The sequence below is a fragment of the Sminthopsis crassicaudata genome, chromosome 1 (assembly GCF_048593235.1).
Source record: "Sminthopsis crassicaudata isolate SCR6 chromosome 1, ASM4859323v1, whole genome shotgun sequence".
NCBI lineage: Eukaryota > Metazoa > Chordata > Mammalia > Dasyuromorphia > Dasyuridae > Sminthopsis > Sminthopsis crassicaudata.
The window spans coordinates 471,073,700-471,098,363 of NC_133617.1; the positions used below are offsets into that span (position 1 = coordinate 471,073,700).

Sequence of the window (24,664 nt, forward strand, 5' to 3'; positions counted from 1 at the left end):
GCAAATGTTAAAAATTGTTTTACATGTAACTGGGAAAAATAAAATATTAAATTATTGTTGTTAAATTGTTAAATATTATTGTTATTGTTTAGTCATTTTTTATTATGTCTGACTCTTCATGACCCCTTTTAGGGTTTTGTTGGCAGCCAAGATAATAGAATGACTTGCCATTTCCTTGCCCAGATCATTTTACAGATGACAAACTGAAGCAATTTTCCCAGTACTAAACAACATAAAAAGTTCCTGCATCCAGATTTGAACTCAGGAAGATAAGTCTTCTTGTCTCCAGGACTGGCACTCTATCCTTTAAATTATGAATTATCTGTTTTAATTTGTCCTTTGGAGTTTTTCATTCTTTGTTTGGTAGTTGATTTCTCCATCTTGATAACTTGATACTGTCTGGTATTATAGAACTTTTTTTATCATTTTCTTTTAATTTTTGCTTATTAGTAGTAGTATTATTTGTTTCACAAATAGCTGTTGTAGTTTCATTGATCCTGAGAAAAAGCATTGCTTTCTCTGTCCTCTTCTTAGAAGTCTAATTACCATCTTAGAAATAGGTCCTATTGTATGAAATACTATGGAAGCCTTCATGTTACCAAAATGATTCCAAAGAGTGGTTCTCTAAGAAAGTTGAATTTTGAAAAGTTGAGGCTTTCCTCAGCTTTTTTTGAGATACACAGCTTGTTACTAAACTTTGGAAATATTGTAGATCTTTTGGCTCATATTCAGTCTGCAAAGAAAAATATTTGTGTTCTGGTATCAGAACATTTTCTTTGCTAAATGAGTTTTATTTCCTATATGATATAATTCAATTATTTGATTTTAATATTTCCTATACCCAACCAACATGTAAATTAGTTACAGTACTGTTCTTATATCATTATGCATTTCCTACCTTTGTTGCCCTAACTTAAGGGTTTAAGCATCTTTCCTGTAGCTATTGCCTAATATAGAGAATAATCTTTTTACACCGTAGTCAGGTCAGTTGTAAAATGAAATTAAATGAGCTCTAAAGACCTTTTCTAAAAAATCTTAAGAACCTAGAAATATAAGCTTCCTTTCATCTACCAAAGCCTTCCTCCACATAAGAATACTAACTTAAATTTTCCTTAAATTCAACATAACTCTTTTATTATAGTCATAGGATTTATAAGGACACAGTATAGATAAATATGTAATTACAAGCTTTTATATATATATATATATATTTTATATAGATTCCAAATGCATCCATTTTACTAACAATCTCTCCCAGCTGAATACAATTATTTTATCTATTCTAGTGCTAGTTATTTCTGGTTCAGGGCTTTCTATCAATGTTCTTAAGTCTTTTATTCTTCTCTTAATTCTATATTGAATAAACTTGCATGAGGACTACATCTCAACTAATCTAGCCTAATTGTTTAAAAAAGCAAGTCTTTGGCTCTTTTCAATAATGAAGTGATTCAGGCCAGTTCCAATAGACTTGTGATGGAGAGAGACAAATGCATCCAGAGAGAGGTCTATAGGAACTGAATGTGGATTACAACATAGTATTTTCACCTTTTGTGGTGGTTTACTTGCTTATTTTTTTCCTCTCATTTTTTTCCCTTTTTGTGCAGCATGCTAAATGTGAAAATATGTTTAAAAGAATATGTTTAATCTATATTGGATTACTTGCTGCCTAAGGGAAGGAATGAGATATGGGTGAATGTTAAAAACCATTTTTGCATGTATTTTGAAAAATAAAAAGCTATTAAAAATTTTTGTTTTTAAAAATCTTTCCTGATCTCCAGATACTAGTGTTTCTCTTTTTCATCTACAATCCATGAGTTTCCTTTGAAGGGGACTCAGTCCATTTGTCTCTCCTGGATTAAATGGTGGTAATATCTATTTGCTAGTTACACATTTACCTTTAACCAGGTATAACCATTATACAGCCCCCTTCAGAAAAAAATATTACTAGGTTAGGTTAGGGTAAAGTTCCACTGGAGTTGTTCACTATCTCTTCCTAATATTCATTACTGTTTTGGTTTACATAAATGCACAAACTCTTATTTAGAGTATTGTAATAAAGAACTAACATTAATTTTTGTCTGTACTATGGGGGTGGGTGGAAATTAAGGGGCTGTGATAACAAAATATTAGAATTGCAACTAGAATGAACCAGACTGGCACTTTTTATTTCTCTTTGCCTTCTAGGTTTGAAGAATTGTTTACTGCACTAGAAGCGAATCAGCAAAAGCTAGGCATTTCTAGCTATGGGGCCTCTGTTACAACTATGGAAGAAGTCTTCCTTAAGTGAGTTATTTGTGGGTATACCCAAAAAATCAAGCCCTTCCCCTTTCCCTCTGAATCATTTTAAGAATTTGGGAATAAATTATGATCTAAGATTAGAGTAATTTAAAGTATACTGATGTCATGTGCTAATTTTATCTGAAAAGATATATGTTAGAAATTTATCTAACAAGTTTCTTTCCACTGGAGTAGAAAGTATTCTGAGGGAAATATCATCTCTTTGAGTTCATATGGTAGATTATTGCTGCCAAATAAATCTACCACAAAACAAAAATTACAAAAATTAAAAAACCTAGATGTTAGTAAGCTTAAGCACAACTTCAGGAGATAGAAAAATAACCTTACACAAAGGTTGGAGTTTCTGACAAGGCTTTACAAAGATTATATTAGAGAGACAAAAAAATAATTTTTGATATGTAGTAGTCTCATGCTATCCTATAGAAAAATCCCAAAGAAATTGAGAAAACTTAAACAGAATCAAAATCTCAGATATCTCCTAAGGAAACAAACTGTGAATAAATTAAGTCAAGTTAACAGATTAAACTACATATATATGTTTCACAATAGGCTTATTGAGAGGGGAGATATTTATATGTCTCAAAGTTAACTTAAGAGTTATAACCAGGTAGGATCCTTCCTCAAAAACATTAAATTATTGGGTAGCCTTGATTCACATTTTGGCTTCTTATTTAAGGAATGTTTGAGGCCTTAAGTAAATTTTCACATCCTATGGGACAGATTTTAGCCAGCTTGTGAAAAACATATACCTTGGAAAAACAGCCAATGCCCAATAATAACAATTAATGAGAAATGCAAAAATTAGAGCTCATAAAGTATAAGAAGATGGTGAGTTGCCAACTCTTGTCCTTTCTACCACCACACATCTTACCTATGTTCTTTTTTCCATTTATAAACCACCTTTTTTGAGATTTCAATCACCTTACCCAAACTTTTACATTAGCTTCTTCATAATGCTCAATGCTTCCCCCTCTACATATATGTGTGTGTGCATACATGTGCATATGTGTATATACATATGTGTGTGCATGTATTTGAATGTGTGTATATTTATATATATATTTGTGTATGTATCCTATTCCCCATATAGCCACCAAAATAGTTTTTCTAAACTATATTAACCATGAACAATAATCAATAAATGCCAATGGCAATGACTCTAAAAATTAAACATTAAACATAAAATCCTCTGTTGGGCATTTAAAGCACTTTTTTCTAGTCTTCTTATATATTTCTCTCTCCCACACTCTCTGGATTCAGCCAAATTGCTTTTCTTCCTCTTCTTCACATATGGTATTTCCATTTCCTTTGTACATTGCCATGCCTTTGTACTAGCAGTTTTATTATTTCTCCTTCCCCACCTCTGCCTCTTGGAATGCTCAGTTTTCTTCATGATTCAAGTAAAATACTACTTCTCCATATAAAGCCTTTCCTAGTCCTATTTTTTGATTTGTATATACCTCTGCATATATGTATTGTCTCCCCTATTAGAATATAAACTTCTTGAAAGCAAGTTTTTCTTTTATCTCTGTATCTCCAATGCCTAGCAAAATGCCTGACATTTAGATATTTAATAAATGCTTGTTGATTGATAATTAATGCAAATTATGGATCTGAATAGAGCAGACAGTTGGGAAAACTTTAAAAGCAGGAGTAGCTCAAGGAAGTTGATCCTAGTGATATGAAGATTTTAGTGAGTGAGAGAAAGCTAGAAAACTAATTGTGACACAAGTTCAAAGTGTACTAGAACATGAAGAGAAAACACTTCCTTAGTCATTACTTTAAAAAAAGAACTTAGTTAAATGGCTGAGAAATTAAACTTAAAAAAAAAAACTACAACCTAAACTCTATCTATACCTGTAACTTTACTAATTTCTAGCAAGTGCCATGAGGTTCTCTTGTATAAAGGGCCCCCTGAACTTTGAATGCAGGAGTTTATCAAGGAAGATAATTAGCTCCTTGAGCTAATATAATTTGTTTTTTGGATCCAAACTGGACACTCTGTGTGTTCTTGGGAATTAAAACAGGCTCCACTCAATCTGTACCAGTCTGAGAAACTGTTTTGTGCAACTCGACTCTTGTAGATAAGCAGACTGTCCTGTCTTCATGGTCTAGCAGTTACTAAGGCAAAAAAAAAAAAAAAATTCTGCTTTTGCTATCAAAAAAAGGATTCATACTTTTCAGATTGGCTAAGATGACAGAAAAAGGTAATGAATGTTAGAGGGGATGTGGGAAAACTGGAACACTAATGGTAGAATTGTGAAGTGATCCAATCATTTTGGAGAGCAATTTGGAACTATGTCCATTTCAACATTTGAAAATGGTTTTGATTTTGCTTACAATTACTTTTCTCCAGTATTATTCTCCTATTTTCATCTGCTTCCCTACAAAATTTTTGATACATTCCATAATAATTCTGTATTTTACCCTCCTTTGTCTCATGAATTCATTTAATTATCTGCTTGCTTCTCACTATTCCCTCCAAATTGATCTTGAGTATTTGTCCCAGAAAAAAATTCTGGGAGGGCATTTTCTTAATTTTTGAAAATTGTGTGATATGAGTGTGAATTGTTACTTGAAGTTTGATAGAATTCCCCTGCAAACAACTTTTTAGTACTAGAAGGGTTTTTTGTTGTTGTTGTTGTTGTTGTTCTATAATTCCTCTATAACTTGTTCTTTTTTATGAATTATTTAAAATCTCTAATTGGCCTACTGTTTTGGGTATTTTTTATTTTTGAAGATATTCATTTATTTCTTTTGTGTTTTTAGTTTTGTTAGCATATAACTGTACATAATAGGTTCTGATTATTCTCTATTTCTTTTGCTTTTGTTATGATTTCACTTTGAGTATTTACTACTATATTAATTTGATTTTCTGCGGTCTTTCTAATCTGATCTAATCAGATTAGGTAAAATAGAATCTAATCTAATCAATCCTATTTTATTAGTCTTTTAAAAGAAACAGCAGTTTTATTTGTTGTTTCTAAAGAGGGATTTTTTTTTCCAGTCTTATCTTTTTCCTCTAATTTTTAATGTCTCCTCTTTTATCCTTACTTTGGTTTTGTTGATTTTTTTGATTTTCTGATTTTTAAAAATGCATATCCAGTTCATTAATCCTTTGTTTTTATGTTTTGTTAATAGATTTTTATTGATAAAATCATTTATGTTTTAATATTTGTTACTTAAATCATAACCATAATTATTGTGATGGGTAATCTTAAGCATATACGTAAACCACCAAATCCAAGTCAGGGACACATAACCCCAAAGCTGCTTTATTTATAAACATCAAAAAAGCTCCAGGGTAGTCAGAAATCCACAGTGAGGGTCTCTTAAGGGTTTAGAAGTAGCAAAGCCCAGTAGCTGCCACAATCAGTCCAGAAATTTCCAGATCGCTAGAGCTCTGTCCTGAGATTCCATTGGAGATTCATTGCTTTGAACCAATGCATTGTACAGAACACCAAAAGATAGAGATAAACATAGAAAGGAGGATTACACAAATTGAGAATAAACAAAGTCAATCATCCAACCTCAAAAGTGCAGCAAGAAGCAGAGCCTGGCCTTGAAATAAGATTCCCACCTAGGAAGTAAAGTTGAAAGATGAAAAAAACAAAAAAATAAATAAATAAACTACTATATAAAGGGTTATAATAGATGTGAAGATGTCAATAATCCAGCCTAGAAGGAGAAATTAACTCTAACAACTGAATTCATCTCAGGCCATGGAAGAACTCAAAAGGAACTTTGAAAATTAAGTAAGGAAGAGGAGAAAAATTGGGAAGAGAATTGAAAGTGATGCAAAAGGAAATACAAAAAGTTAATGAGAATGCTTTAAAAAGCAAAATTGTCCAAATGGCAAAGGAAATTAGAATTGAGCAAATGGAAGTTAATGACTTCATGAGAAATCAATAAAGCAAAATCAAAAGAATGAAAAAATAGAAAATAATGTGAAATATCTGACTGGAGTAAAAGACTTGAGAAACCCAGAAAGTCAAATTTATTTAAACTACAGGAAGAGATGTATAATGGAGGATTTACATTATATTGGGAGAAGACTATATTTCAATGGCATTGATGGACTTAAATAAAAACAGAGGATCTGAGAGTGGATTAGTTCTGTTTTGAGTACTTTTAAGAAAAAGGTTAAAGAATCATACTTGTTTAGGAAAGAGAAAGGTGATAGAAGTACTGTTTCTCATATTTCAGAGTACACAAGATCAATTTGGAAGGACTAGTGAGAAAGCAAGCAGATAATTAGATGAGTTCATGTGAACTAGACAAAGGAGGGTAAACACACAGAATTATTGTGGAATATATCAAAAATTTTGTAGCAAAGCAGGTGAAAATAGGAGAATAATACTGGAGAAAATTAATTGTAAACAAAAACAAAACCACTTTCAAATGTTGAAATGGACATAGTTCCAAACAGCTCTCCAAAATGGTTGGATCACTTCACAATTCTACCACTAGTGTTCCATATCCCCTCAAACATTCATTACCTTTTTCTATCATCTTAGCCAATGTGAAAGGTATGAATCTTTTTTTTTTTAAACAATTTTTTTCTCAAGTGCTTTTTTTATTAACCAACTGAAAAGTCCTGTTGGTTCAAAGTGAAATAATTGGAAACTCCTTTTTGGTGTGTGTTTACAATGCTGATTATTCCTCTACAGGGAAAAATAAAAGCTTTTTATGACCTTGAAATCTGACCAATCACACTGTTTTTCCTCATTTCTGAATTTTCTCCTTTTTCAGTACAGTGATCAGAGCTTTCTTGTCTAGGAAAGGCAAAGCCACCTCCATGTAGTGCTAAGCATACTTTCTCATTGTGCTATGGACAACACAGGATTGAGTAAAAGTTGACAAAACTTCCAGTGGTAATCTTTCCCCATTGCAGTGCCCTATATGAGTGCTCTCCATTATGGGTCTGGGATTTTTCTATATGCCAGTATATAACTTCTTCCTGGGTGCACAAGTTTTTTCACACTCTAGGTACTCCTGCTGTGGTCCTGTCCTCATTGCCTGCAGACTTCTCTGTCTCCAAATGTCTGCAGGGCTGGACAAAGGATTCACTGTTAACTTTTTCTGAATTCATCTTATCAGAATTCAGTCTGGTGCATACTATAGATCTCTTTGGAAAATTTATAGACAGGAACTCAGTTTCATTGCTTCCTTTTACTCCACTATTTTTACTTTGCCTACAAAGCAAAAATTTTTAAGAGTGCAAAAATGTTTCTATAAATGGAATTGAAAGTATCTGAGAAGAAAAATGGAAAAGAAATGAGAGCAGTAGGGACTATGTAAGAAAGAATCAGAAAAAGGATTACAGTCTTGTCACATGAAGTAGACATGCCTGGAAAGTATATTCCCCAGGTAAGTGAATCTATCCACGCATTCAAAATTTCTTCATTTGCTGTAACTAATGGTTCCACATAAAGATGATATGGTTGGCTGATGAGTATCTGTGTTTTCTTGCTGTTAATGATTAGGCCAAAATTAGCACAAGCAGAAGACAATCCATAATTTGTTGTAGTTATGCTTCTGAGGCTTCATTGAGTGCACAATTATCTGCAAACAAAAAATCATGCATCAATATTCCCTCCAATTTAGTTTTGACTTATAGCCAAATAATGGTTGATAATGAGGCTGCATGCATTGCCAGAGTTAAGCTCATTGTGGGGAAGCTCTAAAGAAAAGTGTGGGAGAGGAGCAGTTTTAGACTACCAAACTGAAGGTCCACAGAGCCATTGTGTTCTTAGTTGAATGCTTTATGAAACTTGGACAGTAATACCAACATCATACCAGGAAACTGAATCACTTTCATTTGAATTGTCTTGGGAAGATTCTGAAAATCACTTGGCAGGATAAGTTATCAGATACAGAGCATTGAAACTCTACTGCAGAAAGCACAACTACATTGGGCTAGCCACATTGTTCAAATGTCAAAAAGGACTTTTTTATGAAGAATTCACAAGGTTTTAAACACTCTTGTATTAGTTAGAAAAAGCAACACAAGGACACTCTCAAGATATCTCTTAAGAACTTTAGAATTGATTGCATGACATCAGAGCATCGGAGAGAGTGCTATGATATATGAGCAAAGTTTAATTGAAGTAACTCATCCCCAGATGTTCATAAAGCCTATTTGTGCCCAAGCTGTGGCAGAGCATTCTGAGCTCATATTGAATTTGATCAGCTACAGTCAGACAAATTGTAACTTGATTCTAACATTGATGCCATTTTTATCCTCTTCAAGAATGAACAGGCAGTATCACAAAAGGTACAAAATTTTGCTCAAGCAACAAACTCTCTGAAAATGTAAATGGACCAAAAAGAAGCCAATGATTTCATGATAAAAAAAAGAAATATTAAAGCAAAGTCAAATAATTGAAAAAATACAAAAAAATGTTAAGTATTTCATAGCAAAAATCACTGACTTACAAAACAGAATGAGAGGGAAAAAAATTTAAGAATCATTGGATTTTTAATATCATAACCAAAATAAGAACATAGACACAACAGAACTATTCAGCTAAAGGTAGAAAATAAGCAGTTAAGTGGAAAAATACATGTATTCATAGTGTCTTTAATGAAGATTTCACTTCTTAAACATATAGAGAAATGATTGAAATTTAGAATAAGAGCCCATTCCCTAATTAAGGATAAGAAAAAGTGATCTTCAGAAGATGAAATCCAAACTATTAAAAGCCACATAAAAAAATTACTCCACTAATATCTAGAGCAAACCAAATTAATTAACTGATGTTTCATCTCACATCGATTAGGTTGGCAAAGTTGAGAAAAAAGGAAAATGGTAAATGTTGGAAAATAGTCATATTGTTATAATTTTGGTGGAGCTATGAATTCCATTCTGGAAAGCATTTTGGAACTAAACCCAGAAAGTTACTAAACTCTGCGTATATTTAATCCAACAATATCACAACTAGGCTTATCTCCCAAAAAGATCAAAAAAAGTAGAGGAAAAAAAATATATATGCAGCTCTTATTGTGATGGGAAAGAATTGGAAAATAAGGGAGTACTCATTAACTAAGAAATGGTTAAACAAAATATGGCAAATAAATTTGATAAAATATAATTGTGCTGTAAAAAAAATCAAAATCAATACAATCAAACAAGAAGTATCTACTGTGATGAGCATTTAAAAAAAGATGGTTTCAGAAATATCTGAGAATACATAAACTGATGCAGAGCAAAGTGAGCAGAACCAGGAGAATAATTTGTACAGTGATAACAATATTTTAAACAACTTAGAAAGACTCAAACCTTAGATACAAGTTAGTCATTTGTAAACAATACATATTTGTTAAAAAAAAAAGTTTTGTTTTAATTTTTTTCAAGTTGATAGAAGAAAAAGAAATAGACATTCATTTATTGAAAAGAAAATTAATTTTAAAAAAGGATGCTTAGAACTCAAGTGTTAAAATTATCTGGAATAAAAGTGAAAATGAGCACAAAGTTATCAAGCCATCTGTGATTTAATTTGCAAAACTAACATTTGCATATCATATCTCAAAGGTCAGACAGGGAGTGATTTACAAAGCTGATTTTTACTAAAAAGAATTTTTTAAATGGCAGAATCTTGTTTTGAACACAGTTCTGGACAAGGTAGAAGATCTGATTAGTTGGCTTCTATTGGACTTTCTTAATCCTACTCAGAGGTCATTTATAGATAGATGGTGCCTTTTGTAACCAGAAAGTGTACTGAGAAATAGGAACATGTGGTAAGTAATTTGCAATCACTTCTATCCCATCCCACCTCACCCTATTCCCATCTTGGAAAATTCCATGACTGAACTCTTAGCTCAAGGGTTTAAAAAAAAAAAAAAAAAAAAAAAGAGCTTATCCACTAAAACTGGAAAAAGGAACTTTTGGCTAACTTTCTCTAGCTGTCATAAAGAGGAACAGCCTCTGGTCAACACCCCTTTCCCCTGGAAATCTGAAAGGGGAATTTAGCCTTTAAAAAAAATTAATCCTATAATTATTATATGTCTTAATTCTAAATGATCTGCTACTGATGATAAAGTCTTAATCTGCTCATTAACTCCATAGGTTGCTTAGACTTAGGAGACTAAGTTAGTATGGCTTAGCTAAAGAAAGTAGTTTAATCTTATAAATCAAATTAAAATAAATTAATCAACACTAGCTGATTTCCTTTTGGATATCTTAGGTGTCATACTGAACTCTTCTCTTTCTCTCTCTCTCTTTATATATATATATATATATATATATATACATATATATATATGTATATATATATATATATATAAATGCATATTTGTGTATATTCTATCCAAAACAGTCATCCTAAGGCACCAGTCCTATCATAGCACTTCAATTACACTGTTAACTCCAAGTTCAAACATAATAGTTTCTGTCTCCTTCCTACATTTCCAGTCATCTTCCATTTTTACATCCTTTGTATGCTATAATCCAGAGAGAATGGTCTGTCTCCTTGCTGGTCCTTGCATGAATCTTTGCCTGCATGATTCCAGGCATTTTCACACATTGTGCCCCATTCCTTTCTTTTCCCCCCTCCATTATCTTGACTTCTTAAAGTCTCAGGTAAGATCCCTCTGCAAGAATTCTTTCTCAGTCTTCTCTGTCCTTATCTCTTATTAGTAGTGCCTCTTCTAAGAGTTTCTTCAGTTTTACTGTGTATGTGTGTATGTATACATTATATGTACATAGTGCATATTGTCTTTCCCATTAGAATGTGAACTCCTTAATGGCAAGAACAGTTTTTACTTCTCTTTATATCCCCAGAATTTAGCACAGTGCCTAGAACAAAACAGGCATTAAATAATTGCTGAATTCTACGAAAGTTCTTCTCTGATAAGTTATCATTAACTGACTAAGATTAAATCTGATGCAGGACTTGAAGTGAAGGCTTAGTGATAGTGATATGGGCTAGTGATTTCCTGATTCTGCTTACTTCACTTTATAATCAGTTCATATTCCATGCTTCTTTGTGTTCATCTTCTTTATTTTTGCTTAGAGCACAAGCTAGCACTTGGACTAAATCTAATATATTAAAATTTAGTAGGGAATAACTGTAAAATCTTTTACTTGGTTTTAAAAGTAACCATCATAAGGATAAGATAGAGAAGCATGGATAGCCAATTTTATGAAAGATCTGGTATTTTTAATAGACTAAAAGCTCAAAACGAGTTACTGATGTGCAGGATTATCCCCAGGATGTACCTGACATTGGGTAATTTTTTTTCAGAATTCTTTTCTAAGTAAATAATTTGATTTAAAATGTATTATCAAATCAACGAAATTTGTTATATTAACTATAAATTACAAAATCAATAAAAATTATTGATGTATGCTTAATTTTCAATTGTTTTAGAATACTTGTAGCATTACCTTTTGCTTAAGAAATATTGTGTAGAGAGCCTAGATGATTTCTTAAATTTAGATAACTCACATTCCATTTCCACTAGATGCCACGTAGGCAAATTTAAGTTTATAGAGGGGATTTCTGATCAGATATGGGTTAATCTAAATAACTTCTTATGTCCCTTCCAACTGAAGTTCAGTGCTACCATGATAGAATTTACAATGTAAGGGAAATTATAAATGAAAACAGAAAGTTCAAGTAGTAAAGTCTTCATTGTTTGTGGAGTATTCTTTTGTTGTTTTTATAAACTCTCAATTCCTTTCCTACAGGGTTGATGAAACAAATCCTTCCCATTTGATTTCATTCTTTTTGTTCTTGGATAATGGTTTTAATTTTTTACAGCTAAATAAAAGATCAGAAAGCACAGAAGCACTTTTATAGCAATGAATTGTCCATTAAAGAATCAAAGATTGTATAAAACTTTATAAATGTCTTTACTGTTGTCTTGATTTTGTAGTATCTAAATGATTTTAAGATCTACTATATGTGCTCCTCAGAGATATTTTAAGCACTTTTCACAAGCTTCTCCACTGTACATCCCTGAGTAAGAAATTTTTTCCATAATTAAAGTATAAAATACAATTTGATTTTCAGTTTCCTATAAGGGTCATTTCTAATTATATATTTTGCAGGTATGCCCATATTTCTTAATAATTAGGTTTCCTGTTTTGATATATTGAAAAAATATTATAAAGGATATTATTTAGTGTTTTATCAGTTACCTTGACAGCCTCCCAAAGACAATTAACTTTCATCTCCAACTAAAATGAAATGCTTTTTGGTACAGGGTTGGTAAAATGGTGGATTCCAAAATGGATCTCAAAGCCATCCAACTATCTGCCTCAAATAAAGAATTCCTGAGACAGGTCAGCAGGATGTCTTTAGAAGGAGATGAGATGGGTATTTATCTTAGTGACAGTGATGAAGAGAAAAGTCAAGAGGAAGAGCAGCAGCAACGTGAGCACCACTACCATTCTGTGAAGTTCAATACAGGGGTAAGTAATTTTGCTTAAAATTTAAGGTGCAAGGTACATATTTTGATTTCAGTGTTTCAACTAAAATTTTTAAAAGTTAGAAATATAATTAATGTAATACTTATATTTAGGAAATATTGGGTATTCTGTATTATTTTAGTGACTTAGTGATGCAGAAGCTAGACCATATAAACTCATTACAAGGAAAAATTTGGTAAAGATTATATTTGCTGTTCTTACTAGTCCCATCAATTAGTCATCTGTTTGCTTTAGAATGTGATTTTTCAACTTTATAATCCAAGAATTGGATTGTTAGTTCTTCCAAAGTTTAGTAAGCAATTTTGAGTTAGCTAAGGTGATTTATGTAATTATTAAATACATGGGATACTTTGCTTACTAATTTATGTGTTGAATTTAAACTTTTAACATCTTTTTTTTCAAAAAAAGGAAAACTTTGAGGTAACAAGCTAAAATTAATAGTTTGATTATTTATCAGGAACTCAGAGAAGGAGAAATTGGACAGTTTTAAGATAAATTTCCATTTCGTATGAATTCAATTTTTTTTCTAATTCTTATTTAATTGGCACCCTCTGATATATATGCAAGTTGACATGTGAAATGATTAATAATAGTATGGTCAACAGATCTGAGAAAATAGTTATACAGAGGTACATATGTCAGTTGGAAAAATCATCATTCCCTTTATTATAGCTACCATTTCTCCTAGATGTTTGAACTTTTGAAATTCCAAGATGGCAAGAGTTATTTACATACTACCCTTAATACTTAGTAAACTCCAGTTTCACCTCTAGGATCAAATACAAAATCCTCTTTTGGTGTTCAAAGCTCTTCATAACCTAGCCCTATTTTAACTTTCCAGTCTTCTTATACCTTATTTCTTACTCCAAATACTCTTTGATCCATTCATGTTGGTCTTGCTGTTCATGAACAAGGCACTTTATGTCTCAGCTTCAGGCATTTTTCATGTTTTCTTCCATGACTGCTCTGTTCTTCCTCTTTTCCACCTCCTGAATTCCCTGGCTTCCTTCAAGTCTCTCTGTATCAATGGTGTCAAACTCAAATAGAAATGAGAAGCACTATTCAATACATAAGGATTCTTATAGGTTGCATAATGACTTAGTTTTAGAATGTAATGTTATCTAAGTTTTACTATATTTTTAATTACTTTGATAAATATTTCCTATTCACATTTTATTCTGGTTTGGGAGTATTGTGAGCCAATGGTTTGACACCTCTCTTCAGTCTTTCTAATCACACATTCCCTCTTTTAATTGAGTCCTACTTTTCTTGTATCTAGTTTGTTTGCACATATTTATTTCCTTGTGGTCTCCCCCAATAGATTTTTTGAGAGAATTTTCGAGTCTTTTATTTCATTTTGTATCTCCAGCAGTTTATCACAGTGGCTGGCACATAGTACAGTACACAGCTTGGCATATAGTAGGTGCTTAATAAATGTTATTGACTGAGTGTTGATTTCAATATAATTGGTTTCCTTTGTCATTTTATGTATGTATGTATGTTAAGCATTTTAAAAATATTCTTCTGAGAAGGGGCCCACAGACTTCATCAGGTTGTCAAAGGGGTCCATAATACCCCCAAAAAAAAGAGAGAGAGAGAGAGAGAAAGATTAAGAACTCCTGTTTACAACTTTTTTTTTTAGGTTGGGCATGGTGATCTAGATAATAGAACTAAGAATGTTGGAACTAGAAAGGACTTTTCTGAATCCTGTTCTCTGACTTTATAAATGTTTACTAAGGTCTAATGAGGTGATTTACCAGAGGACATATAGTTAGTTAATGGTAAAGCTAAAATTAGAAGCTAGTCCTCCTGATTCCCAGACTAAGGGTTTTTATCTCTACACACTGCACCATTTGTATATTATAAAAACAGTGGAAGTTGGTACTTCCCAGTTTTATGGGAATGATTATTTTGTGCAATAGAACAACTATACTGATACAAGAGAGATAATAGGATTTTGTTCTTTTCTCTATGCTTCATCAAGATGTTCAATGTTTATTCAATGGGATTCTTGTCCTTGTTCTTTTTAGTCTTATGAGTATACAATAAATGGTGATTTTTAGAAATCAATCTTTGTTTCATTAAATAATTTTGCAAACATAAACAGAAAATTTTTAGTTTAATCTGTTTATTTTGATTATCTTTGCTATACTATTTGTGTTGGCCAAGGCACTATGTTCAGGAATACCTTTCTGTTTTGTGTTCTTTAACTTAATACTGCCCTTTTAACTGTTGTATCTATCATAAGCTACAAGTAAGCAGTGTAAATATCTTGCTGCTGAGTATATGTTGAAGGGTATTACTTTAGCATTTGAATTCAACAGGATAGCCCCTGAGGTGTACTTTGACACTCAAGTTCTATGATTCAGTAACTATTATTTATAATACTATATTTCTCTCTGCTTTTTATTTAGATTTATCTCTACAGCCAGCAGTTCTATGCCATGTTAGTGAAGAGGGCTACCTTCAGTTTGCGTAATTGGAAGTTAATATTACTGCAAATTCTGGTGCTTCTGACATTTACTGCCATACTTCTCAGAGCCATTACTTTCTATTCAGAAGTACGAGATGACCCTGCATTAGAAATGAATTTGCGACAATATGGCCGAACCATTGTGCCTTTCTCTATTTCTGGAACTACTAATCTGAGTCGGAAACTCAAAGAATATATTCAAGTTCTGCTAAAGGATGAGAAGCAAGTACCCCAATTGGTAAAAGGTAAGGGCTACATCTGTTGGGAGGACTTTGTGATTGATTGGTTCCTCCTAGAACTTCAAATATGAGGAGACTAAGTCCAAAAATGGCTTTATCTCTCTGCTGAATTATCCCCATAGGATTTTCTCTACCTACTATCCGTGAGCCAGGTACCTTTTCTCCCTGGTGACCCTTTCAGCTCCCTTTTTACACAAATTAGAATTTCCCAATTAGAATTTAACCTCCTTACCCCCAGATCAAAGAGAAAATTTTATGAGAAACAAATAAACAAAAAAAGCAATTCAGCTATACTGGAGCTACAATTAGAATTGTACGTGTTTTATCAGCAGTTACAATAAAAGACCAAATGTCCTGGAATATTACATATGACAATCAAAAGAACTAGGCCCCATGGCCAAAAATATCATATCCAGAAAAATTGAGTATAATAATTAATGAAAAAATAGAAATTCATTGAACTCTCAGATTTTCAGAATTTTGTCTCAAACCTGAACTCAATAGAAAATGTAACATATAAGAACCAACATCAAAGACTAATTTCAGTGGATTTTATAAGAACAAACTCTGTGTTTTATACATGGAAATGTAAATGATATGTACAAGATTCACATAATAGTTGGATAGTCCAGAAGAAAGACTGGGGCAGAGCTGAGTATGATCTGACTCATAAAAGCAAAACTGGAAGAAAAGGTAAAATAGTAATTGTGCTATACAAATGAGGGGCAGAGGAAGAACTGACAGAGAAGCATTAGAAAGGGGAGGAGAGCTGATAGTTCTGAAAACCTGTTCATATAAAGAATGAATTAAATAGGGAACAATACACACACACACACACACACACACAGATAAAAAAATAAGAGAATAGAATAAAGGGAAGTGTAGAAGGTTATATAGATGAATGGGAGTATAAGGCATGTAGATTAATGGGAGTGGGATGTAGAAGGAGAAAAAGGGTGAGGGAAGAAAAGGGAAGAGTAAAAGCAAGAAGCAAATTAAGGAGTAGAACTAAAGTAGAAGAGTAAGCAGGGATAGGAATAAGAGATATACACAAACACAATAACAATGATCAGGAGCAGAATTTATTAGGAAAAAATAGGATTAGACAAAGTCAAATTTAAAAGATTTAATCAAGAAATTTACATTATATGTCAACCATATCAATATTATATCTATGTGTGTATATGTGTGTATGTATATATGTGTGTAATGAGCTGATGGTCTCTTAGTTGTAATCCTTCTCTGGGAGGAGGTTTCTTTTCTGTATAATCTTTTCCTCTATGAGCAGGTTTCTTGGGAGACTTCTGGAGCCTTCAGCCAGCCTCTTCTTCTTCCTGAATCCTGTCTCTGAATCTCCTCCAGCTCTTGTCCTTCCCCAGTCCAGACTGCTTGTCCAGGCCCAATGTTGCCTCTTTTATCCTCCCAGAGAATGGGTGTGGGATAATGCAAGGGCTTCTGGGAAGAAGTACTCCAACCAATGAGCTTGCTCCTCTTAAGAATCTGAGCCAGAGAACTATCAAGTCAACCTGAGTTCTCACCTTGTAATTGTCCAGACAACCTGAGTTCTCACCTAGTAATCCTAACATCTGTGCATATGTATGTATATATACATATATACATACATATACACACAAATATTCTGTGCTTAACTGTAGTCTGCTTGGGGGAAGTGGTATAAAGTAAAGGTTCTTTATGGTTTGATTCATTCTTACAAAATGACATGCACACACAATTCTACAAATAGATTTAATAAAAATGCTTAAAGAATAGGCAAAATAAAAATGCTTAAAGAATAGACAAAAACATATCAGTTTTACAGAGACAATATCCTATGCAATTTAAAACAATAATCAATAAAGCAAAGCAAAGAGAAATGAGTAGTTACAGAAAACATCAGCAAATCAGGGGAGCAACCACTCTAGAATCAGCAACTGAGGAATCCCGGGGGCAGCCAGTCAAGTCCCACTTGGGAAGGTTTCCAAGCAGAGTGTCCTCTCCATGGGTGATACTCCAACCAAGTAACTAGACTTTTCTCTGTTAAATTGTCTGAGAACAAAAAGGACATTCTGCCAGAAGGTGTTGGCAAAGTACTAGTCCTTACATAACTTTCCCATGACATGAGGAGAGTCACCCTGAATGGTTAGTTCCAAGAATCCATAGGCAGTTAATCATGGTCATTTGGCCAACGTTTCACAAGGATATTTCTTTTGGCTAATTCAAAGTATTTATGATTCTGTAATTTAATTTTTTTCTTGAAGTCTAACCTATGAAAGCTGTTACAGATGCAACCCGCTAGTGGTTTCTGGGTGTTATAGGAGCCACCTACTAATGGCTGCTGGAGATCTTAATTTTGACCAGCAGAATAGATCCGTTTTGTGAGACAATGATAATGATAATGACTGAGAGGTAGTTGCATTCTCTGACTTCTCTCCTCTTCCCTCTTGCCTCCAATTTCTTTCATTCCCAATCTACAAGCAACATCTGTGTCAGCAAAGGCTGATTTGCAATTCCTTCAAATGTGTTATGATTCACAGCTGTGGGGGCTCTCAGGGAATTGACCTGCCCCTTCACATTTAAGCACAGTCCTTAACAATTCTCTGTTTTTTGTTTTATGGGAACATGATTATTTTTCCCCCAACAGCATGGTCAAAAAGTTTGTGCAGTGGCTGTTTATCTAAGTCTGTATCTAAGGAGTACAAACAGCACTATCAAAGTCTTTTCTGTTTTATTTATCTGGATGGTTTCAGGGTGAGATGTTGTAGCAGATATTGAATCTTATGAGATGTCATGGAAGCAAACTTTCTGACCAATAGAGAAGAGGACTCTAGTCAGAACAGGCATTTTTTATAAATCTCTCATCAGTCTCTTGGCTCAGCCCTTTGATGTGTTGGTCCATTTTAATTACCCCAACTGAAAAAGTTTACCAGTGTCTTTTCTCCCTTTCCTTCCCTGAAAGATCCTATTCATGAACAGCTCTTGAGTGCTGCTGCTTCTTTATTTCTTGTGTTTCTTGTGACCCACATTGAGCGCCAATGCACAATCCAAACTAGCTCTCTGGAGGATTATGGTACCAGTCCAAGTCCTCCAAGTCCTTAGTCTTAGAAGAGGAATGATGAGGCAGGGACCCATGTGGATTTATTTCAAATTGTCTCACCTTAAATACCTTAGTACAATCACATCACTACAGCACACTGTGCATGTACTAACTATAAGTACACTGCTATTATTATGTAGATGCCTCTTTACTGCCTCAAGTAAAACACAGGTTGTCATACCACCTGACTTTTCAGGAAGGCTGAGACACCCCCAAGGAAAGATGAGAGCTAAACCAGGCATTGTCAGTGGGTTCACTCTGGGCTGAAGGGCCCATACCTCACTGATAGTTCCCCCACTATCTATGGCCTTCTACATCTCCCTCTTTCTTTTGTTTTAATTGAAGCAGGTATATATAAATCCATCAACATGGGAGAAATCACACAGGCAAGTAGTAATATCACACAAGCTAATAGTAATGTAATGAATAAAATGAAACAGCATGAGAGGAGTCACACAGGCAAGTAATAATGTAACAAACAATATGAATCAACATAATATTATAAAAGATTTCCATGAGTCTTAAAAGGAGGATATATAAATAACAATCACACGTATACCCTTCAGCCAAGAGCACAGTCCAAAGTCAATCTATTGTCCATCTCTTCATGTGTCAGGGAATCCAGTGATTCAGGTTTTGAAGTCCTGCATCAGTTTCATTAACAATTATTTTTGATGTTCATGAGTCAAATGCCATACATATAGGGTTAACTGTCATGCTCTTTCAGTGGTGTCAGAGAGATGGAACCACACAATGTTTTTTGGATCTTCTTTATTTCGAGGGTCTTCTCTTTTTCTGTCTCTCTCCAAGGGACAAGGCAGATACAGCTCATTGGCACCTCTCTGATTCCTTCTCCATCTGTAGAGAAATAAACAAAGCCTCTGCCCCAAGTGGTTAGTCTGTCTGGTCCCTTCCATTCACCATTCTCTGGATCTCTCCACATCACCTGGTAATTATCTAAAGATAGTGGAGCTGCTCGCATTAGACACTGCCCTTCCAGCAGATTATGAAACCTGTCTGCTGGGGCCAGTGCATCTTCATCAAAAAATCAAAAAATTAATATATATATATACACATATATATATTATATATAGAGAGAGTTTAGAAGTGCTCTAGGGTTACTTGTGGCTCTCCCTTTCTTTTGTTTTTGGAGGAACATCTTGATGTCTCTGTTTCTCCTCTCTACTTTTGCCTGTTCTTGAGAATTGAAGAGTATGCCTGTGGTATGTGAAATCTGATACTGGGCACAAAAGTGTGCAAAATGTTTAGAAATATATGCAGGTCTATTATCTGTTTTTATTGCTTGTGGCATACCCATGATTGCAAAATCTTGTATAAGAAATTCAGTGACCATTCGCACTGTTTATTTTGCTGCTGATATTGCAAAAGTAAATCCTGAAAAGGTGTCTACTACAACATGGATAAAAAGACATGACCAAAAGATTTATAATGGGTCACATCCATTTGTCAGATGTCATTGAGTCTCAAACCATGAGGGTTTTTCCCTGGAGGGAGCGTGGAAAGCAAGATAAGCTGTACAGGCTTTTACTATGCTCTTAGCTTCTTTTTGTTATCCCAAACTGCAAATGTAAAGCTCCAGTAGCCTGATGATATTTAGAATGAGATCTTATGCTCCTGAAATAAAGGAGTATTGGCTAACATGGTGAGAAGGTGATCTGCTTTTGGGTTTTTATAAAAAAAAATAGTTCCTGGAAGACCATTGAGAGTGGACATGCAAGAGGTAATACTTACCTGGACATTTTCTTACTTGTTGAAGTTCCTTAGAAAGCTGATGGATGTTAGAGGCTACAAATTTTATTTGGGCTGTAGCAATTTTTTGTACCACACCTATTAAATAGGCCAAATCAGATAATGTATTTACATCTCCTGGATAATAAATAAGAGCTAGCATAATTGCATATAATTCATTCTACTGAGTGGACTAAAAAGAAGTTCTGACTACTCTATAGCTAAGTCATGAGAATATACAACACAAATGTTGTGTTTGGATGCATCTGTAAAGATGGTTGGTCCTTTAAGAGGAACCTTAGAAACCTTTTCTTCAAAAATCTAGGGCCAATTATGTAATAGCCAGATTATTTTTAAGGAAGACTCATGTGTAAAATTTGGAGCTGTGACCAGTAAAATTTGCCACTCTAGAATGGCTTCACAGCATACATTGATTTGTGCATTTTTATAAAAGGTGTACATCTTGTCAGGTCTTATCCCAGATAATTGTACTGCTCGCTTAATAGCCTTTAATAAGATTCTAGCCACAAGCACTGGGTAAGGAATAATGCTTTGGTCTGGTTGTGCTTGGAGAATCACCCACTTGATCACACTGTCTCCTTGATGAAGGCCTTTTTGTAGCAAAAACTGATATCCAAGGGTTTTTGAGTGACTCTTTCAACCACATTGGATAAAGCCAGTTCAATTTCTCTCAGAGCCTCTTGAGCTTCTTTTGTAAGTTGTCAGGGTGAGTCTAAAACAATATCTTTCCTCAAAATGCTACACAATGGTTGTAATTGATAGGTAGCTAACCCTCACACTGGACACATCCATTGGATATATCCTATCAATTCCTGAAAATCACTTAAGTACTCTTCTACTGAACTCGCTGATCATGTCAGTTGAGGTGCTGTGTACCTACCCTACTTTTTAGGGGCTCACATGGGGCACCAAATGTACCATCTGAACTAGCTCTCTGGAGGATCTCAGTACCAGCCCAAGTCATTAGTCTTAGAAGAGTGAAGAGGTGGGACCCACATGGATGGTCAAATATGGAGTCCATTTATTTCAAGTTCTCTCAGCCTTAAATACTTTAGTACAATTATATCACTACAACAAACTGTGCATGTGCTAACTATAAGCACCTTACTATTATTATATAGATGCCTCTTTATTGCAAGCATGTCTGCTTCAAGTAGAACACTTCTTAGGAAAAGTGAGATGCCCCAAGGGGAGATGAGACATTGTCAGCAGGTTCCCTCTGGGCTGAAGAATTTTATACCTCACCAAGAGTTCCCCTATTGTTTGTGGCCCTCTACAAAAGCAGGTAATCAAGATCAAAATAATAAGGCAAATCCAGTGATACCTATTAAAGAGTTATATGTTGACTCTTATTACTCTACTTTTGAATGGGGATATAAAATTGAACTAGTAGTGTACAATTCTCAGCTTATAGTATGTTGTGCATCCATTCAGTCACCTTTTTTTTTAATACAGAAAATGATCATTTTAGTTTTATAGATGAGAGATTTTAGCATATGTTCATAAATATAATAAATCTATATATGCTGTCACTCAACAGATATTAACATATAATTCTTATTTTTCCATGTTACATAAATCCTGTTCACAGAATTAATTTTTTTATCTTCTTTGTTTTTTATATCAGCCATTTCCGAATATTTCCCCCCATATCAAACTTAATCCTTGTAATAAAAAAAAATGTCACTGCCAAGAGAAGAAAAGAATATTTCATCATTTGTTTTCCAGGACCAAAATGGATCATTGCCTTTTAGGGTTGTTTTTAATTTACTTTATTGTAATCATTGTATACAGCTAGGTACTAATTAGTACATATGTAATGAGACTATCCCTCCTCTCCAATATGTATTTTGGGAGTATGATTTTATATGTCTCAGAGTCAGAATAAACATCTCTAGCCTCTTCTCCCTATACCCCACTTTGAGGTATATGGCAGGAGTGGAATATATGAAGTTGGGACCAGAAGCTTGACCACTCTGCTCTCTTTAGAGAGAACAATGGGAATAGAGTTAAATCTATTTTCTCCTTTAAATATTAATCTAGTAAGAATGTGGTTTTCAGGTTCAAGCTAAACTTCTGACTGCTGTTCATTAATTAATGGAAAGACCATAGGCTTGATTCCTTTCCCACTTTATATCAGTTCCACAATAAATCTACATGGCTTAAACCAATATATTTACCCAAATTTATCCAAATCAATAACAAAACAGATCTCAGAAAAAGTATACATTGGAGAATATAGAACAGACAATACAGGAGGAATGAGCTTTCCTGTAGGGAACAAAGAGAATCCTGGATCTTACCCGAAGGGGAGTTCCTTAAAGTTCATGGTGGCAGAAGCTGGGGATAGGGACATGATTAAGACTGCTAGCTTTTCTCAGATCACCTTCCCAGAGTCTTAGGTGCTTTTCAACAAACTGAAGAAGGTTAGCACTCTCCATCTTTCCTCTTGAAGTTTGAAGCCAGAAGAATCCACAGGAGCTGGATAACCCAGAGTGATTTGAGAAACCCAAAGAAACAAAAGACTCAAAATGACTAAAGAGATTGAAGTTCTTTTCTCTTTCCTGTCACCAGCTCCTCTTCTTATGCAGGTGCAGGGCATTGATTTTAAGCAATGAGGAGACAGAGTTATGGGACAGAGTTACTCAAATAATGAATCTTGTATGCTGGTCATATTATTTGAGTTCACCCTCATATTTTCAATTGTTGGAACCAATTACGTTATTTTATATACCTAACTTTGAATAGTCAGAATTGAAATACATCATATTATTCATTTGTTATTCACACCAATAGGGACCTAGCTGAATAACGTTGTCTGGGTTCTAACTCCATCTACTTTTTTCCTCCATTTTTTACTACAAAAAGGTACTGCTAGAAATATTTTGTTATATATGTTCTATAATCCAAGATTATCATGACTTATCTGGTGGCATAATGGTTAGAATGAAATAACCAATTTCTAGAGGGTGTTCTCTTGTTTTACAAGTGTTCACTTGTAAATCATTCTATTTCAGAAAAAGTAAATGGCACACAAGTCTAAGAAAAATAAGCAATCAACCCTTTCTTTAATCTCTGTGGTACAATATATTAATTTTATCTTTTTCATAACTTTTACAAAAAAATTACATCTACTTAGGACTATCCCAACAATTTATTACTGTGTCTGTCTTCTCCTAATGGGGCAGTTAAGTGGAGCAGTTTACAGAATTCTGGGAAGATTCATCTTCCTAAATTCAAATCTAGCTTCACTTAATTTAATTATCTATTTGACATTGACAAATCATTTAATCCTCTTTTCCTCCGTTTCCCAAATGTAAAACGATCTACAGAAGGAAATGATAAACCAAGCCAATATTTTTGCCAAGAAAACCCCAAATGGGGTTATAAAAGATCAGGTACAACCAAAAACCAACTGAACAACAACTTCTTATAGCAGCATCTTCAGCCAATGTGAGGCAAAAAAAAAGTTTATTTAATTTTATTTTCTCTTATTACCCATGGTTTGAGACTTTTCAATTTGGTTTTTAATAGTTTACTTTTCTTCCCTTTAAATTCTTTAATCTTTTGATATGAATATTGAGTCATTTTTGGTGGGGGTGAGAAGCTAGCATCAGCATCCCAGAAAAGGCTTTATTTTTATTTTATTTTATTTTATTGCTGAGGCAATTGGGGTTAAGTGACTTGCCCAAGGTCACACAGTTAGGAAGTGTTAAGTGTCTGAGACCAGATTTAAACTCAGGTCCTCCTGACTTCAGGGCTGATGCTCTATCCACTGTGCCATGTAGCTGCCCCTATTTTTATATTTTAGCACATCAACAATAATAATAGTTGATAAAAGTATTTTAATGTCTACAGACAATTTTGTGTACATTACATAACCATATAAGAATATGGATCAGCAAAATAAGTATTATAGAATTTCATTCTTCAGAACATTTTCCTACTGAGGAATAATTTTTGATTGCTTATTTTTCTTAGATTATGGAGCATAATCTCTGCAGTTCCATCTGCTCTCAGGTATAAATAAGCTCAACCTCATATTCAGAGCCCAGAACTGGAAGAAACATTAAGATTAGGTTCTACTTTCCTAGACAGATAAGGTATGACTAACTCTATTTTACAAATGAAGACTAGTTTGTAATTTTCCAAAGCCTTGTGGCTTAATAAATCTTGGGGAAAATGAACTCCAGTTTAATGTACTTTTCATTAAAAATGACAATAGCTCACATTCAGGTTTTATAAAGTGGAAGCATCTCTACAATATATCTTGAATATGCTCCTTTCTCTCATCTGACACTGCCACCAATCTGATGCAGGTTCTCATCACCTCACACCTGGACCATAATAGTACT

General features: G+C 33.8%; 1 protein-coding gene across 4 annotated transcripts in view; it reads left to right on the forward strand.

Moving 5' to 3' along the window:
* The window catches only part of LOC141550393 (phospholipid-transporting ATPase ABCA3-like), a 187,647-nt gene that overhangs the window by 111,542 nt on the left and 51,441 nt on the right, over positions 1-24,664 (forward strand). For all 4 annotated transcript variants that reach the window (XM_074280994.1, XM_074280997.1, XM_074280995.1 and 1 more), the window contains 3 exons: positions 2,185-2,283; positions 12,508-12,715; positions 15,148-15,451. In XM_074280994.1, the coding sequence (XP_074137095.1) occupies positions 2,185-2,283; positions 12,508-12,715; positions 15,148-15,451 (611 nt within the window). The remainder of the gene's footprint in view (positions 1-2,184; positions 2,284-12,507; positions 12,716-15,147; positions 15,452-24,664) is intronic.